We start from the raw sequence: 19,067 nt of genomic DNA on the forward strand, positions 1-19,067 counted from the left end.
GTTTGTTTACAAAATAAAAGATTATTGGAAAATTTACTATGCAGCAGTGTTGTGCAGAAATGGTACACAGGCTTTGACTGTAATTGAAAAATGCTATCCAGTATGCTAAGCACAATTTCTAGTTTAAAGACAGGGGTGTCTGGTGAATTAATAACCATTTAAATAATAATGTAAATGAAATTTCACGGGTTTTTTGTTTGTTTTTTAAAGCAGCGTAGACTGCGGTCCTCTGGTTTTACTATTAACACCGCTCATGACTTTTCGTATAGCTTGAGTGTGTCTGTGTATTTGGGGATATGTGCGTGCACTTCTTCAAAGGAAACCTCACAAGAGAACCACAATTCAAACAGCATTTGAAAAAAATAGTGAGGGGGATTCACTGAAAAGGAAAAGGGAAACGCAATTAAACGGGCACAAAGAGGAGCTCTGCCGTCTTTTATTTAGTATGACCCATCTACTTAACTCACGCTATGACTTCTGGTTTGCAACTTCACTCTAAAACTGCATCTGTGCCTCTGAGAGAAGGTTGAAAAATGTTAAGACTAAACCTGCAAAGCTGAGTCCTTGGTACCATCACACGCGCGAACACCAAGAGAGACAAACAGACGGATCCAGGGAACATAAAGCTCAGTTCCTTAAACCTTAAGCCTAAATGTTTGCTTTCACCCACCAGCAAATTCACTGACAGCAAGCTCTACACAGAGGAATGGGACAGCTTTGTCCGACAGAAAACAGGATCCAGAACAAAGTAAGTGGGATCCAGAACAATCAAAGGCATAGAAGCAGGAAGGAAAGAACAGGAGGGGGGCAGGATGAGGAAAGCAAAGGGCAAATGTATATACCAGGGGCACCAAAGAAATGTATGCACATTTTAAGAAAGGAAAAAACTGTATTGAAACGATGCTGATGGTAACCACTTTGAGCACCTCTTGCCATTGCAGAAGTCAAACGTGACTTGTATTCATCCTTTGTTATGGGTATATATTGAGTATTACAATTTTAATAGTTTTCCTTTCTTAAAATGTGTGTGCATTTTTTTGTAACTCGTGGTATATCTCCCCCAGGACACAAGTTAGAGCAGCTCACGTCCATTGCTGACAATATATTTTCTCCTATCAGGTATCTCGTCTGTCTTTTCCTTTTCCTGCTTCATTACTGTTCCCTCCATCCCAAACACCTGCTTGACTCCAGCCCTTGTTCTCTCTCTGGCCTAGACCAGCCAGCAACTAACTCAAAGACCCTTACCAAAGGCTTAACTCAACCCAAAATGAGGCCCGACTCAAGAGGAAATCGGAAGCAGGGCTACTCCTTATTTCTTTACCTCTTTCTTCTCCACAAACATCTTCCTTTCCTTCCCCTCCACTCCCTTTCTTCCTTTTCTATCACTTTTCCCTTTTTTCCCTTTTTCTGTTGTTCCACCACTGTCTGTCCTAAGACCCTCCCTGCTATACTTTGTTACATGCTTCAAAATAAGATTGAGCTCACTGAGCTCACACAAATGATTGTTTAAAAGTGTCTACCCACTGGGGGGTTGTTTATTGCCTAAAACCTCAACCCTCCACCAACCATAGAATAAAAAACAGAACATCCAAGAGAGTGTTGCAAGCAGCTAACCATCTTTAAAAATTATTTCTTTTTATCAAGGACCTGGTTATAAAATACTCTTGTTTGATCCCTGTTCCCCACTCCCCTTTGAAGATCAGGAGTTAGAAAATCAGAAATTTAGAAAATGGTTTGAAAAGAGACAATTCCAATTCACAATATACCATGAAACATCACAGGAGCTTAGTGCTTCTATTTTGGTAAGAAAGACCTAGAGGAAAAATTAGTCCACTGAATATAAGGGAAGGGGGTGATTTATTTTTTGAATTATTAAAACTCTGAAAATATTTGTCTTTGAAGCTCACCTGATTCTAAAATTGCATAAAATCTCCATTGAAAACATGCCACAAAATTTTGCTCAGTAAAATATACATTATATTCAGTGCCAAGTACTTTTGATAAGATGAAAATAAGGGGGGTGGGGGAACAATCAGCTTGAAAAAAGGGGAGGGGCCCTCAATCCCTTATTTAAGATCTAAGAGCAAAGAGCATTACTTACACAGTGAGGGGGCCTGTGTATCTAAAAACCTTAGCAGAACATTTTGGAAAACAGGCAAACTCGATCCAGCAAGAGAGGCTGAAGAAATGGACTCCTTCTCATCTAAGACCTCTGACTCACCACATCTCTAAGATTAAAAATAAACAAGCAGAATTAATTATAGAGGACATGTAGAGTCACAATGGGTCGTGAATTTGTTAGCCATTTATTGACAGTTAAGTACTCAGATAAAACATGTAAAATTAACTGAGGTTTCTGTTTGAATTTGTGAGCCACGCATCATAGGTAAACATAATTTCTAAAAGTTGGGGAAACTACCCTGGAACAATTCAAATGATTTTAAAGAACACCCCTAAAAAATATTATTCATGTGAATTATAAACCATGCACAGCACTGTACGAGAATCCAATGAATATACAGCATAGTACAAAATAAACTCCTCATTATCTTTGTGTAAATTGCTAAAAATAATTTGAGGTTGTCTTCATTTTTTAAATAGCTCATGTTTAACTGTATTCCCCCTAAGAAATATCTGAACATGTATTACTGAGTTTGATTCTTTTGTGTTTGTTTTTTTCAAACAGGTGGGGGTATTTATGGGAGAAATATTTATATGTATTTATTGGGGAAGTGTGGTGTCGGAAGAGAAAGCTAACGTAATTCCTCCAATTAGATTCTTTCATTTATTTCATCATACGTCACCAGTAAGACCTCTCAGAACCTTGGTTCAGAACTTCTCCATAGTCCATGAAACACATCTAGAGAACCTGTTTAACTTCTGCATTCTGAAGATATAACTTACTAGAAGACCAGAAAAGAAACAGTTTAGAAGCAATCAGATCCTTTTTTTCTATTCTTTTTGAAATCCCTTTGATCATTCCCACGATCTCGTCTTTAGTATTAAGGTATTATTATATGAAGATATTATTTCTCCAATACAGCCTCTCTTTTCAAAAGCCAAATTTTGAAAATGGTGATGTGTATTAGAAATTATCTTAAACAGCTCTGAGAGAATACATTTTTAGATATGGATATATTTACACCTATTAAAATCTATGTGTGAACCTTTTCTGAAAGTGATTGTGTGTGTGTGTGTGTGTGTGTGTGTGTGTGTGTGTGTGGTGTGTATTCTGGAATACATGGGGAAGGACGAAATGATAACAACACAGTCTAGAAGGAACAATGAAATCTGAGAAATTCAACTTTAGTTATACTAAAAGTTTAATCGTTGCAATTCACTATAGAATTTTCATAAATGTATAGAAAAAATGCAATGAAACACTTTTCCTAATTTGCACATGTAAAATGGGCCACTGTTTTTTTTTTTTTACACCTTAACATCAATATCTTCAAGCCCCAATTTCAACAACATAATCTTTTATACTATTTGGTGAACAGTGCTTTTCCAACAGAAAAGATGTCTATGAAAATCTTCTCTGATTTCATTGTTTAACAGCTTCACAGGAAGTGGGTGAAGTATCAGTAATAGAGAGCCAGCTAAGTGCGCACCCATTCATACAACAGACATTTTCTGAGCATCCACTATGTACTGAACACTAGATCAGGTGACAAGGACATACTCTGAACATGGTGGGTAAGGTCCCTGCTGTCAAGCTTACATGCTAGAGAGGGTGGGCAGGCATTGAATAATAAGCCAGTAGGGGAAGGGAAACAGTGATGTGGGAAAGAATGGCTGAGGGTGGGTACCATTAACTGTAGATAAGGTGGTGATGGCAGATCTTCCTGAGGAGGTGACACGTGCAGAGCTCAGAATGCTACAAAGAAACTGACACGTTCTGAAATAGGAATGGTAGAAAGAAACTGGCCACATAAAGACTGGGGAGCAGAGGGTGCAACCAGCAGGAACAGAAAAGACCCCAAGATAAAAGCAAGTCTGGCGTGACGGAGGGACAGGAAGCCCAGGGCGGCTGCAGCTGTGTGTGGCCCCGGAGAGAAAGGTAGGTGATGGAGCGGGAAAGGCAGGCAGGGCAGCTCACGAGAGAGCCATGGGCCACGGAAGGAGCCATCGCGGAGCGTTAGTGAGAGGACAGTGTGGTTTGTTTCCATTTTGAAAAGATGGCTCTGGCTGCTGTGGAGGACATGGTGGGGAACCAGAGAGGGAGGATGGAGGAGGCAGGAGGCCCTGCATATCCAGGAGAGAAATGGCAGGGCCTGTCACATCATCCACACACCTTCTCCGGAGCCATCCCTGCTAAATCGCACTTAAAAATTTTCCCTTCAACAAAAGCTAATATTGATAAAGTTAGCTTTGTTTTTTCCTTTATAATCTACTTCCAAGATTTTAATTGCTTTCTCTGGGGCCAGAACACCATCTCAGAATAAAAATAATAATAATAATACAAATTGGTATCTATTATCTCCTAGTCACAACTACCTCAAGAAAATATTTCCAGTTCCACGAAAATGTTATGTGGCTTTCAAATTATATATATAACATATATATATGTTTAATTTATATACATACAAATATTTATATGTATTTATATTAAATATTATATATAATATTTATATATTAAATATTACATATATTTATATATTAATATATTGTATATATATTTAATTTTTTAAATATATAATTTATGTCGTTTATAAATTATAAATATATATAATCTATATGTTTATATATTACATATAAATATATTTAATTTTATAAATATATATTTAAAATTATATATATGTAAACACAGACAAACATATACAAGTACGATAATAATACGAAATGAATACACATGTGCATATGTATCTTAACCTCATGGAGATTTCTTTGTTCTTCTTTAGATATTAAAGTTTTATTTTAAAAGATAATTATAAATCAGTCTAGTATATAAACTGTTGGCTTCATTAACTTAGAGGGAGCTTACTATGAAGTCCTTACATAAATTTGTACCTTCTCCCTTTTTCCTTCAAAAAAAAAAGAAATAGCATGATGAGGATAAGAAAAAAGCATCCTCCCCAAACAGCATCTTTAAATGGCAGCATTCAACAAGTAGAAGGAAAAGCACCTACCTCTGCCTCGATCTCCGCTTGCCTCTTCTCCAAGAGTTTGGCCACGGCCATGGCCCTGTGCTTGCCGGACCGTTTACAGCTCACAGCCCATTCACACAACAGCGTCACCACAGCTTCGTCATTGGGGGCAACCTAATGACCAGGAGAAATGGGTGCCAGCCATGTCAAGTGCAGCATTCACCCAATGAAACTTGGGGAGCAAGGAATCGGTCAGTATCTAAAGCTTGGAGCTTTTTGTTATGTTTTATTACAGTCATTTCAGAAAATGTTCCCAAACCTTTTGTAATTGAAATATAAAAGGTAAAACTTTAGTCATAAGGATGGAAATCACTTACTTAGAACAGCTGAAGCTGTGACAATTCCAAGAGAATTAGTTTCCTTGTATACACCTTCACTTACACGGCATCATAACCAAGCCCCCTCAATCCTCCAGAACTCAATTTCAAAACCCAAGCACTTCTCTACACTGTTGATTCCCAAGGGCCCTCACTCACAGCCTCACTCAGTAATCCTAATGAGCCAGGTTATCCAATCACCTAGTCCAGTGAGGAATTGGACAAAAGAAATTGGGGTTGGGGGGAGAAAAGGAGATTGGATTGCCAATCAAAGACCCACTCCATTAGAAGCAAACAATGACCAATGACAGCCAAACACCAAAAGGGAACAAAAATTAACAGCAGACACAGTTAACAAAGCACAGTAGCCTGGGTGCACGTAGGGCTCAGCACTGCCACCAGAACAACAGCTGTAGTAGCCATGACCTATAAATGGACACCACAGACAGGATGTGAGGAGTCAGAGAAAGACCACAGGACCGAAGTCACATGCATTAGTGAGGAGACAGGAGGCGGTGAGTCTGCAGGGGGATGGGGGATCACCCTTCGATACAATCCAGTCTTTCCTTTTAGAGGACCCATGCCAACCAATGAACATCACCTGCAAGTGTTCAGTATTTGCCCAACTGTGCAAACACTATGCCAAAAGAACTCGGTAGTCACAGTGTTAGCACTTATATGCTCTATGAGAAGTTCTTGACTTTTTAGAATCCATAAGCTCAATTAAGATTATGATAGCTATAAGCACATGCCCAGGAACACACACACACACACACACACACACACACACCGCAACAGTTCAGAGGTTTGTGAATTCTGAGAAGACATCTAAGAATCCCAGGATAAGAATCCCTGATCAGCTTTTAGACACTGGCAAACAATTCAGATCATAAAAATCAGTTTATCCCAAGCTTTTTACTCATCCTACCCTAAATGTCACTAAAAACATGTTGACTCCGATGGATCTTGAGAATGTAATGCTGAGCGAAATAAGTCAGACAGAAAAAGCAGAGAACCATGTGATTTCACTGATATGTGGTATATAAACCAAAAACAACAAAAGAACAAGACAAACAAATGAGAAACAGAAACTCATAGACACAGACAATAGTTTAGTGGTTACCAGAGGGTAAGGGGGAGGGGGGGGGGGGGGGGGGGGGGGGGGGAGATGAAGGTAAGGGGGATCAAATATATGGTGATGGAAGGAGAACTGACTCTGGGTGATGAACACACAATGGGATTTATAGATGATGTAATACAGAATTGTACACCTGAAATCTATGTAATTTTACTAACAATTGTCACCCCAATAAATTTAATTAAAAAAAAGAAAATTTAAAAAAATTTAAAAAAAACCACAGCATGTTGACTCCAAACAAACAAATTAACAAAAACGTTAAGTTATCTGGGACAGACATTTCAAAAGGAGCTCTGGGTCTCTTACTTTAAGACAGGAGAAATAATTCAATTAAAATGTATGAAGATTGAACATATTTAAAAAAAGAAAGCAAACTGGGAGGAATTCCTGCCTGGATTCAATCTAATCCAGAGAAAAGTAAAAATATAAAAGTCAGTTCAGTGAAGCATCACAGGCTTAGATTTAGAATATTAAAGAGAACAAAAGAAGTTACCCTAAGAATACCGCCACCAGATTTAATAAGTGAAATCTAGTAAGTAATGTGCATTATATTCACATTTGTAAAGATTTTTTTTACTTTCTTCTGCATTGTAAAAATCAGATGAAAATATGCTAAACAGAATAAACAATTGACTTACCCAGTTTAAGTAATAGGCTGTTTGACCTAGACATTCATAGAAAAGAACATATAAAGGTAAAGACCTGTCTCTAACGTGTCCAGATATAAGCATTGGTTTGGAGTAATATGCTAGAAATCAAGTTCTAGGAAGGCGTCAATTCACTTCCAAGAGCACTTAGCACCTATTAAGTACCCATGAGAAGCTAGGTACTGAGGAAACAAAAATTTAAAAGGTCTGGTCCCTGTTCTCAAAAAGTTCACCTTGTAAAAGGAAAGGCAGAAAAGACAACTCATCATAAAGCAACGAGACGCTTTGATAGGGTGGAGGAGGAAGTACTGAAGTCTCATGGTCTGCACCTTCCGTATCTCATGAGAGATGAGCATCCGTCTGTCCCAGTTTACACACATCTGAGACCTTAACTTGAAGACAGGCCTGCAGCCTACCTACTGCAGGTGTGGTCTCATTTTGCAATTAGTAGCAATTAAGTGATTTAAGTGGTGAGCAAAATAATGGCCCCCACCCCCAAAATCGTCAACATCCTAATCTCACTAATCCCAGGACCTATGAATGTGTTACCTTACGTGGCAAAAGGACTTCTGGGTTGTGATTGCGTTAAGAATCTTGAGATGGAGGGATTACCCTGGAATACTATTGGGTTGGGCCCAGTGTAACCACAGGGATGCTTATAAGGGAAATGGGGTGACGGGGGAGTCAGAGAGACAGAAATGACAAAGGAAGCAGGAGTCAGGCAGGGAGAGATCTGAGGATTTGCTGTTGGCTGTGAAAATGGAGCTGCGGATACAAGCTAAGGAATGCAGGTGACCTCTAAAAGCTGAAAAATGCAAGGAAACCATTTCTCCCCTAGAGGCCCCAGAAAGCATGCATCCCTGCTGACACTGACCGATTACAGCACAGTAAGATCACAGCCTCCAGAATTATAAGAGAATAAAAGTGTGTTGTTTTAAGCCATACATTTCTAATAACTTGTTACAGCCACGATGGGAAATTACTTCTAAGTAGTCTTAAGCAAACACATACAAAGTGAAAACCATGGTTGTGGTTCAGGAATTACAGGAGCAGAGGACTCCTGGTTAAATGTCAGATACAGGAAGGCTACAATACAAAATTGAAAATCTGGAAAACAGGTTTCATGATAACACACTGCAGTAGAGTATCATGAAATAGGCAGTAACCTCACTCATGCATTTACGTATTAATTCATTCAATAAATGTGTTGTGAGCACATACTATTGCCAGCCCCTCTTTCTTCTAGACACTAGACATATAGTTTCTCATGTATTTCTCTGGAGGAATAAAAATTGGTACTTCCCCTTTGGATCCAATTTCTATTATATAACAAGAGTCTTAAATGTGTTCGTATTATTTGCTCCAATAATTCAGTCTCTGAGACAAGAGCCCAAGGAAACTATCTTAAAGTGGAACAATCTGAGTGCTCAGTGAGGCGTGCTACCAAACCACTCCCCATCCCAGCTCCAAGAACTGACAACGTTTCCTTCCGAAATCTGAAGCAGGCACAGAATGGATCAAATCAGATAAAAGTAGGTGACCTGACCGTAGGGAGAAAGGTCAATGCAGATGGTTCACAGGCCAGAGAATGTGTCTGTGCCAACGGAAGTATGAAGAATCTTGTGGTGATTGTCTTGTTTTTACTTCTATTTTTCTACAAGCAAACGGTGATATCCTGGTATCTAATCAAAGACATATAAATAAGGAAGGTAGATGGGAGAGACTTGCAACAGAACACAGAAAAGGGGAGATCCAAGGTGCGTGATTAGCTGTAAATCTCAAGTGTTCTCCCAGAGGGGGGGTTCTCGGCCCTCAGACAAGGCCTACTCTCTGTCTGCCCACCATGCTTCCCTTCTTCCAGGAGCTGCACCCCTACTTCTTCTCGGGGCACTGCTCCTCCTCCTGCTCACAGATGGTACAAGGAGGGGTTAGCAGTTGTAGGACCCCATCCTCTCAGCTTTAATGTTACATTCTGGACCTGGGGCTTTGACGGGCAGTGACGACTTTAAGGAGATTCTTTGAACACAGTGAAAAAAAGAAAAAATCATTCTATCACTTACTCATGAGATACAATGCTCTGTGCTCAATCTTGTAAATTATTTCGGGTGCTACAAGAGACTAGCCCAGGTCAAAGGAAATTGTCTGTTTATATTCTGATCAAACATCTGTTTTGTTGAATACGCTTTTTTGTAATATTTATTGCTTATTTTAATCATTACCAAAGTCTTAGCACTGATAACTGACCAAAGCAGACACACAAAAATTAAAAATGTAAAATTCTTGTTCTTAAACATAAATCTTTTCATTCGCTTCTAATGAAAATTTAAAATATAAAATAACATAGATGGACTAAATCACTCTCAAAATCACTAATAAAGATATCTTGGCAAATTTGAAGGTGGTCGTAATAGAGATAATTAACATTTATTGAGTGCTTACTGAATTTGCAGACACTGCAATAAATGTTTCAGGAATTACTTATTTTAACCTTCACTACCTAATGAGCTAGGTATTAGTATCCCCATTTTACGGATAAGGAAACCAAGGCACAGAGATGTTCGGTAACTTGACTAAGATCACTCAACTAATTCATGAAACTCTTGCCACAACACACCTCTTGGGAAATGAACTACCGTGTTTCCCCGAAAATAAGACCTAGCCGGACCATCAGCTCGAATGCGTCTTTTGGAGCAAAAATTAATATAAGACCCGGTATTATATTATATTATACCCGGTCTTATATAAAACCCGGTCTTTATTATATATTATATTATATTATATTATATTATATTATATTATATTATATTATATTATATTATATTATATTATACCGGTCTTATATTAAAACAAGACCGGGTCTTATATTAAGTTCTGCTCCAAAAGACGCATTAGAGCTGACAGTCCAGCTAGGTCTTGTTTTTGGGGAAACACAGTAAGTAAGCACAGCAGCACTTGTGTGCCACAGAGCCTAGGAAGGTCGTTTTGACCCTCCCCTCGGGGTACACAATAGCCTTCTGCGTGAGCCCCAAGCTGCTATGGCTTTCCTGCCTTCCACCCTTGCTGCTTACAGCCTGAGTACTCTGTTCTGTTCCCTTGTACTGCTATATTTACTTCCATGTAATACACGTCTTTCACGACATAGCTTCACGGCTATGAGAGCTCCAGCTACTGGCTTCAAATATCCATTAGGAAGGGAAGATACACCTCTGAGAACTACAGAGGAAAGTCCTTCACCACCCGAAACACTGTAAAGGACTGGGAGTCTTCAGGGGCAGCAACAGGCAGCTTTTCCTATTGGTACTTTAAAACAGACAGTAAGAAGCTGCAGAGCAATCCAAAGCATGCAGCCCCTAGCTTGTAACTTCACACAGGCAAGTGGGATCCACAAGAAACAGAGCGAGAGGGAGGGGGAGAGAGAGAGAGAACAAGCGCGTGCCCGAGCGCCATGGCACAGAGTTACAGTCAGAGAAAAGCACCAAATAAGGGTGTCAAGAACCTGAGTTCTGGCCCAGGCATACATTAAATGTGTAATTGTGGCAATAATATTATTAACAGTTGTCAACATCCAAACACTAGTAGTAGCAGCAGTAATAATCAAAAATATTTATTGAGTACGTATAGGGTGTTTTACTTATATCATCTCTAATCTCAACAACAAACTTGGAAGTAGGCGTTGCTATTCCCATTTTACAGGTAAGAAAACAGAGGTTCAGAGGTTAAGATGGACAAGCACACAGAGATCGAATGTGGCAGAACTGGGAGACCTAATTCCTAAGTCCCTACTTGCGGCTGTAGCACACTGCTGCTCCTCTCATGGCTGAATCAAGGTCAGTGGAGGCACAGGAGCATCATGGTGACGTGGGAATCTCCCAGTGGGTCACACAGACCACACCAAGCAGCCACTGCCACCTATGGTTCCAGCCCTGACTCCTACCTCTATAGGGACCAGCCAAACATCTAATCTAATTGACACACAGAAAATGAAACCACAGGAGGGAATTACCAAAGACTTCATTCCACCTCTAACACTTGCTGTACTAGAGGCTTGTATAAGGCAGTGATGTGTCTTCTTCATGGTTTTATTTTCAGTGTCTACCACGGTGCCTGATACACAGGAGGGTGTACACAGGAGGGTCAAGAGATATTTTTAAATCAAACACCATAAAAGCAGTGTACTGTGCTACATGAAACTAAAGGAAAAACAAGGTGGATGGCGGGGGCGGGGGGTCATACCTTGTCCCCCTCCCCCAACACACAGATGTACCTGCTTAACATGAAAAACATCTGACTTAATAAAACAGTTGATTAAGTGTAAAACACTAGAAGCATTTCCATTCCTAATTTAATGAGTCCCGGATGCTGGCTCCAACACTATGATTTAGCATCACTCTGAAAGATTCAGTCAACGAAAAGAAAAAAAGAATAAATGTTTGAAAGGATGAGACAACATTACTACAGTTTGCATAAAATGATTATCTCCCCACCACCAACGCAGATAATTGGAAAACTTTATTAGAATAAAAGAATTGAGCACCTTGACTAGAACAAAATACACAAGCAAAAAGCGATGGACAATAAATGCTAAGCAGTGAGGGGGGAAAAAGCCCTGCAGAATATTATCTAGAATGAATCCCATTTATGTCTTCCAACCTGCTGGAGTCTTACGTGTTCATATATATGTACACAAGTGCCTAGGAAAATATCCAAAGGACATGGACCAAAGTGAGCAGTGGTTATTGCCCACATAGCTAATAAGTATTTGTTACACAGTATCCCTTGTTCCAATGCTTTCATACCATCACATGATAGTTGAGCAAAGTGAAGCCTCTAAGTTAAATAACTTGTTAAATGTCTCAAAGCTGCTAGGTCATGGACCTGATTGTGAAACCCAAGCTATCTGGCTCCCACAGCAGGGGCTCTGGCAGCCCCCCATTCTTATCAGGAGAGTAAAACAGGATTCCAAGTCCTGGGCTGAAAGAGACTTCTTGATATCAAGAATGTATTCACATACTATGTGTATAACAATCACAAGAAGAAATAACTCCTATAATGAAAACAAATAAGAGGATGAATGGACACAAAATTCAAAAATCAATAAGGTCCTTTAAATAACAGCATTGTTCACCTGGCCTCATGAACTTGGGACACTCCCACAATGGGAAAATACTGAAATCATTATTAATTCTGTTGCAAACAGTCATCATTCAGGGTGCTATCCACATCTATAGTAAAGATATTCCAAATGTGAAGAAAGGTTTTCATCATAAGGGGGATTGGTCCCATTTTTCTTTCCTGGGGGAGCGTGGGCACAAACCTGACAGATGAAGCTTAATTCAGTGCTTACTCAATAACCTAATGGTGTCTAGAAGCTAACCACAGGTCTTCTATTCTTTAACAAAAAAAGGAGGGAAAATAATCGGCACCCGTATCTGAGAGGCAGGCCTCCTTTGGAAATTAGAAGATACTTGGTGAGATTGTTTACCATTTTAAAATAAGGAATTTCTTAATATACTACTTCCACTTAAAAAAAAACAATACCATCAAAGGGAACAGGAAAAAATCAATGACTCATTACTGTAAGCAATAGCCAACTTGACTTGAGATCAGATACTATATAAGGCTTTTCAATAGCTCTTTAATCTAAGACTAAAAGGACATGTTTATAAATGTAATTAATCACTCTTAGTCAACATTAAACAAAATGGTCATATCAGGATAAAAATATTATTCATATTACAGCACCAATAATTAATAGGAATAATACACAAAGTAGTGATATTAGCAAATCATATGGTTTGCAACCTGAGACACATGGAGATCTGGGTGAATTTCAAGAGTTGCATAAGTTAAAAATTGGTCTAAACCATTAATAAACATAAGCCTATTGTACATAGTCACAAATCGTATTTCTAACAATCAGAATCACCATATAAAGTAGTAAGCTTAAGACTGTTAACCACAAGCCGACAAGATTTATTATTTAAATATAAATAGTATTCATTATTGAAAAAATCTTTATATGTGTGAATGTTTCCATATGTACATTTCCAAAAAGTATTTGAGATGGGTGATTTTTTATGTCAAAAGGGGCAGGTTTTCCTAGCGTCACATCCTTAGAATCAATAACCTTTAGGGCTTCTGACATCTTAAAAACAAAACATAACACCATGAAAACAAAAAAGAGACTTCCTTTCTTTTTTTTTTTTAAAGCTGCAGCTAAAAATAGTACAGTTCCGAGTTGTGAGAAGAGGTAGTTAAGAAAACAAAACTAAAACAATTCCTGAGTATTTGCAAACAAATTGTCATTAATTTGCACTGTGCCAAAAAAAATTAAATTGCTATCCCTCAGTTAAGTTATCAACATTTAAATAATACAAATGGAGAAAATAGTTTTGAGAAATACGTAACTGCACAATAACAAGTCATTCATGAGATGAATTGTAATGACGCAGAAAAATCCCTCTGAAAGTCCTTGAAAAGTGCCATGTCTCTCATACTGAAAATAACTAGAACATTGGACTTAATTTCCACGTCACCACTGTATGGCCCAATAAACTTTACTGCTTACCTGTAATGAATAATTAAAGGAAACACACAGGGGAGAACAAGAAGATGGTGCTACTAGGTTCTACTCACTTGATAGCTAAGTTGCCCAGCCAAGAACATAACAATTGGCTTTTACTATTTACCACATGCTACCATATGAAGTAGAATCTATTAGTAAGACCACTGTAAAAAAGAATGATACCAAGGGAGCTAAGTAACTAGCCTGTGGCCACGCAGCAACTTGGCAGCAAAGCCAGGATTCAAATCCAGGTCTGACTGGCCTCGAGTCTGTGCTATACAAGAAAGGCCAGACTGCTCAACTTGAGGATTGGGACTTTCTCACTTAAGTATTGTTTCCTATGTCAAAACTGTCAAACAAGCTTTTAAAAATTAGAGATTATTCCTGCAAAAAAAGAAAAACATGCCCATATTAATATGTGGAAATTGTTCAAGGCAATTATAAAGGTTTTCCCCTTCTTTTTCCAATATTATATCTGACACTTGTTTGTTCAGCTTTAGTTACCTAATATAAAATGACTTTTTAAAGAGGTTCGAGGTCTAGAACCTACTAGTTACGAGTGTCCTTCTGAAACCGTTTACAATTGCCAGTGCTCTTCTTCCACCTTTGATTTGGATATGGGCTTGGACAATTCACTCTTTCTGGCTAAGCCTCAGTTTCTTCATCTGTAAAGTAGGGGACAAAAGTGTTTTTCAAAACCTGCATCTCACTGGCCAGGGAAAAATTAAATGAGATTATACAAGACATCTGAAACAGGGGCCCGTGAGTAAGAAGTACTCAAAGGCTGAAGACGAAAAAAAAAAAAAAAAAGACTTGCTGTCATGCAGGGTCTCAGCTCCCGCTCCCCACATAAGAACGCAGGACACGGTGAGGCCAAAAAGGAACACCCACAGAGACACAGATAGGGGAGTCACACCACTATAGTCTCACTGTCAGCTGGGTTGGAGACACAGGCAGCAGGAGCCACATGATCCACATGATCCACAATCTGCCGTCCGCTTCTCTGCCAACCAACAAACCCAGCCATGGCAGCCAGATCAGTGGCCAATGGCCAACCGGCAATAGCCAGTGGCCAACCGGCTACAGCTGATGGCCATCTACTACCCGAGCCAGCACCCCTCCAGGTGAGGCCAAGAGCCTGGAAACTGCTCTCTGGGGCTCTGTCCCCACACTTGCATACATGCTCAAAATCAAACCCAGAGGCCCACCCCAACCTATGTGAAGTCCTTACTGGTCCTTCTCAATAACAGCAAAGTCTAAATGTCTGGACACACAATTTTTCCCCCAAACACTGTTAATATAATGGCCCTTTTACAAATAGCTGTATTTTCAGAAAGAAAAAAATGGAGGCTGTAAAAGATCAGCAACACTTCCTTTGCGTGTCCAGCAGGAAAACCTGTACCTCCCAAAGCCCAACAGGCTACGGCAGGGCCGCGATGAGCATTAACAGCAGCTGTCGTAATAGTTCAGCACAGGGAATCCCCACGGAAAGCTATCCTCAGGCACTTTGTGCGCTTGACTTTTGCCTTGTTAAACTCTCTGCAGTCTTGGTTTTCAAATGTAACTAAAAATGTTTCCTTACATTAAATAACATTTAAACAAACAAACAAACAAACAAAAACCCCTAAGCATTGAAACGAATGAAGCACCACCCCGTCCACAGCGTGGTACTGTGGCCACCTGACCTTGAGTGGGCCGGGCCCATCCTACAGCTCCCCTACTGAGGGTAAAGCCTTGTGAAAATCATAGGAAAAGCCTGATGGATCCTGGTTGTGCCTTATGGATTAGTGGACTGTGTGATGAATGTGGGTGGGTGTATGGGTGTCTATATGTTGTGTGTGGGGGGGGAAGGGGGGTACATGTGTGTTCCCATCTGTCCACAGCGGTCCCAAGGAATCAAATTCCTTCCATCCCTTCAGAGTTTCTAACTGCCTCCTGACATACATCATCCGTAATAACAGCAGCTAGGCTTTACTTCGAGGCACTGTAAGTATCTAAATGCTTTATCCATATGGTTTCACGTCATTTTCACACCATCGCAGAGTATGCCCTTCTACAAATGAAGAAACGGACACTCATCAAGAGTAAGTGAATTGCCCAGAATGCCCCAACGCAGTGCACTAACCTGTGGATTTTTCCAGCTGGAGCTCCTGTCAGCCACACTCGCAACCTCCACCTGCACACATTCTCTCATACGTGTGGAGCAGAAGCACTGGTAAAGCTGACCCCTTACACGGACTTCACACTGCACTCTCCCTACCCTCCCAAGACGAATCTAATAGAGGGCTTTCCCCTTCCAGTTCACTGTCCCAGCATTTTTATGAGCCCCAAGAAACAAATTTAATAACTATCTCCTGAGGACTTGTGGGTCCCAGGCACGGTGCTAGCAGCTGATGATCTGCGGACGAGCAGAAGAAACACCGGCCCCGACCTAAGGAACTGCAGGCTTGCAGGAAGACGAGCACAGAACAAGCACAGCAGTGACAGAGCCACGATTCTGTCTCTTAGATCACAGTGGTCGGGTGGTGTCTCAGCCACACTGATAGACCTGGTCTGGCCCTGGAGGCCTGTGCCGGACGGGAGTAAGGCACCTGCTGTGCTCTTCAGAAATTCAGCATGAACTCATCCCACTTGTTGAGAGAATGCTTCATGAATATTCTAAGCATAAAACACAAACAACGAATATGTAGGTTTTTAGGATTTGGAGGTGTGACAGTTTTGTTTTAATAGCAGGGAAAGGAGAAAGGCCCATGCGTGCTGTTTGGCCAGTTCTGTCCAGTGCAGCTGGTTCGGCCTTCTCATTACTCAGGACAAAGTTTGCTTCCTGGGACACCAGAAAGAGAAGTGAAAAGGCAGCTCTTCCTGCCCTCTTTACACGTTCCCTTCCATCTGCGTCCCCAGGGCACCCAAAAATGCAGCTGCTTCTGCCTTTACGCCCAACACAGACAAGGAGAGAAGCCAGATGAGGGAAGTGGTCCAGGGGCTCTGGAGGGTTGAGGGGACATCGGCCTCATCCTGCTACTCAGAGGTGAGGTCAGCAATGTGACCCCACCTGCAAGTCACAAGTGATAGACTCGATCGGGGTTCGGAATCGGGTGGTCCCTGCACCCCAGGTAGTAACTCCCTCACATGGGCTTCTTTGCCTCCATCCCTCAGAGAAAAAATGGTTCCAAAACACTAACTAGGCAAGTAAGAGAGTAAATGTTGTATGAAACATGTACCAGGAGTTGGAAAGTGACAGGCATCTGAGCAAACATGGCCCACAGCCAGGCTGCCCAGCCTGCAGCGTGTTTTATGATCGGGAAAGTTTACATACAAATCCTGAAATACAAGTGCTCTTGGAATGTTGGATCATCAGGCGACAGTGGGTCTGCAATCCTAAGTAGAATCCAAGAAAGGCTCCCTCTTCCGAAAAGGCATGTCCATTTCCCAGTCGCCTCAGCCCCCACGCTCCCCGTGGCCCTGTACACAGCAGCTCACCATCAGTTTACACCACCGGCCTGGCCACTGTGTGACACGAGTCTCTGAACCCTGTCCTAAGTGTTACGATGTTTCCATCTCACCCTACAATAAGCAGAAAATCAAGCGGCACAGATACAGAATAAGTAAACATTAAGGGTTTTGAGATTTGTATTTTCACCTCCCTCATACTAGTGCCCAAGTTCTGACACAGAAGTAGTAGCCAAGGATATGGGGGGCATCGGGGATGCACAGGGGGGAAGGGGAGGGCAAAGGAACAATGCGTTTCCTGTGAAATGAGTGAAAGCATGCCACAGGCCTGGCACACTGCAGTGGGCACGGCGTCAGCTCCTACTCTCACTTTTGTGACCTCAGTCGAACCACAGGGCAGGACCGAGGCCTCAGATCCCTTCATCTCGTGCACGACTGTCCTCACTGGGCTTGCTTCCAACGCTGAGACTGATCACACATGCAAGCCTGAACCTCTGACCCCATGTCCCATTTGGACAGCTGCTCTCTCCCCAAGAGAGTGGAGAGAACTGTATTTCCCCTCAGCCGTTCCAGAGAAAAGGGAATCGAGGAGGGAGAAGTTCAAGTTTCCCAAGCAGATATGGGGAAAGCAGCTGTACAATCCAGGGCCCAGACATACCTAAAACACAACTTCAGCAAAAGCCAACTGCATACTCACTCCAACTGCAGAGGTTGGTCACATTTTCTATCAACTATCATGTCGTCTAATTCCTAACACCAATTAATAAAACCAAAAACGGGAAGTACATTGTAAAGAAGTGAGATGTGTTTCTGAATACTAACCAAGCCACTTTATACAACTCCCATCAGAAAAGTAGAACTTCATCACATTGGTTCTTCCGATATAATACCGATTACTTTATTATCATTAACAATAACAATTTTTAAAACATATTTATATAATGCTTCATAATTCTCAAAGTGTTCATGCTTCCTTAGAGATAGACAGGGCAGGTGCTCTGTGCAGATTTAGAAGGAAGGACAGTAAGGCACAGAGCCCATGAGCAACTTGCTCAGGGTCACACAGGGTCTATACATCTCCACAGCTCACACAAGCATTCCAGAAAGATATAAAGTGACTCGGAAGTCAAGAAACAGTAAACCCTGGTGAAGAATAAACACAGAGATGAAACACTGTCATTCGCACACATATACATACATGCATAGATACACACACACACACACACACACACACCAGAGCCATACTGTAAAAATTAATTGAACATTAAATATTTCAGAAGGACCTATCCAGTTATTCTGACAGATTATTAAGAAAAGGTGACCAGTCTGAATTACAGGTTAAAACGCAGTTTTTGTCTTACTCATAAAACAGCATAGTAACCACAAAGCAATCACTCACTCACATCAAATCTTTCTGGAGTTGAGTCAACATTCAACATAATTACTCCTGAATGGGCAACACTGACGTTCCTTCCTGTGAAGTGCGTTCACCTTATTAGAGCTTCAGAACTCTCAGCCCTGAGCAAATGTCCCCCTCTAGTGGCGTCCTGCCTTCTGGGTGGAGAAGTCCCTCAAGGAGCAGAAGTACAAAGCAATGCTCTCCTTTCGGACATTCCTTTTCAGCTCAGTTTTTTGTTTATTTGTTTGTTTGTTTCGTAAACACTCAATATACACATATCTATTTATGACCTCTATACCGACACAACCACAAGAACTAAGTTCAGTATAAAACTTGGACAAAACAGAACTGCTTAAAGTGTAAGGTTTTTAAAATAAAATCTAAATAGAAGTTCTAGTCATTTC

At 40.7% G+C, this 19,067-nt stretch overlaps 1 protein-coding gene across 14 annotated transcripts in view; it reads right to left on the reverse strand.

Annotated features, from left to right (window-relative positions):
• Window positions 1–19,067, reverse strand: part of MED12L (mediator complex subunit 12L) — a 313,410-nt gene that overhangs the window by 217,341 nt on the left and 77,002 nt on the right. For all 14 annotated transcript variants that reach the window (XM_074333588.1, XM_074333592.1, XM_074333601.1 and 11 more), the window contains 2 exons: window positions 5,130–5,261; window positions 2,102–2,228 (listed from right to left, as the gene is read on the reverse strand). In XM_074333588.1, coding sequence (XP_074189689.1) covers window positions 2,102–2,228; window positions 5,130–5,261 — 259 coding nt within the window. The remainder of the gene's footprint in view (window positions 1–2,101; window positions 2,229–5,129; window positions 5,262–19,067) is intronic.

This window comes from Rhinolophus sinicus, linkage group LG01, assembly GCF_036562045.2.
Source record: "Rhinolophus sinicus isolate RSC01 linkage group LG01, ASM3656204v1, whole genome shotgun sequence".
Classification (NCBI taxonomy): domain Eukaryota; kingdom Metazoa; phylum Chordata; class Mammalia; order Chiroptera; family Rhinolophidae; genus Rhinolophus; species Rhinolophus sinicus.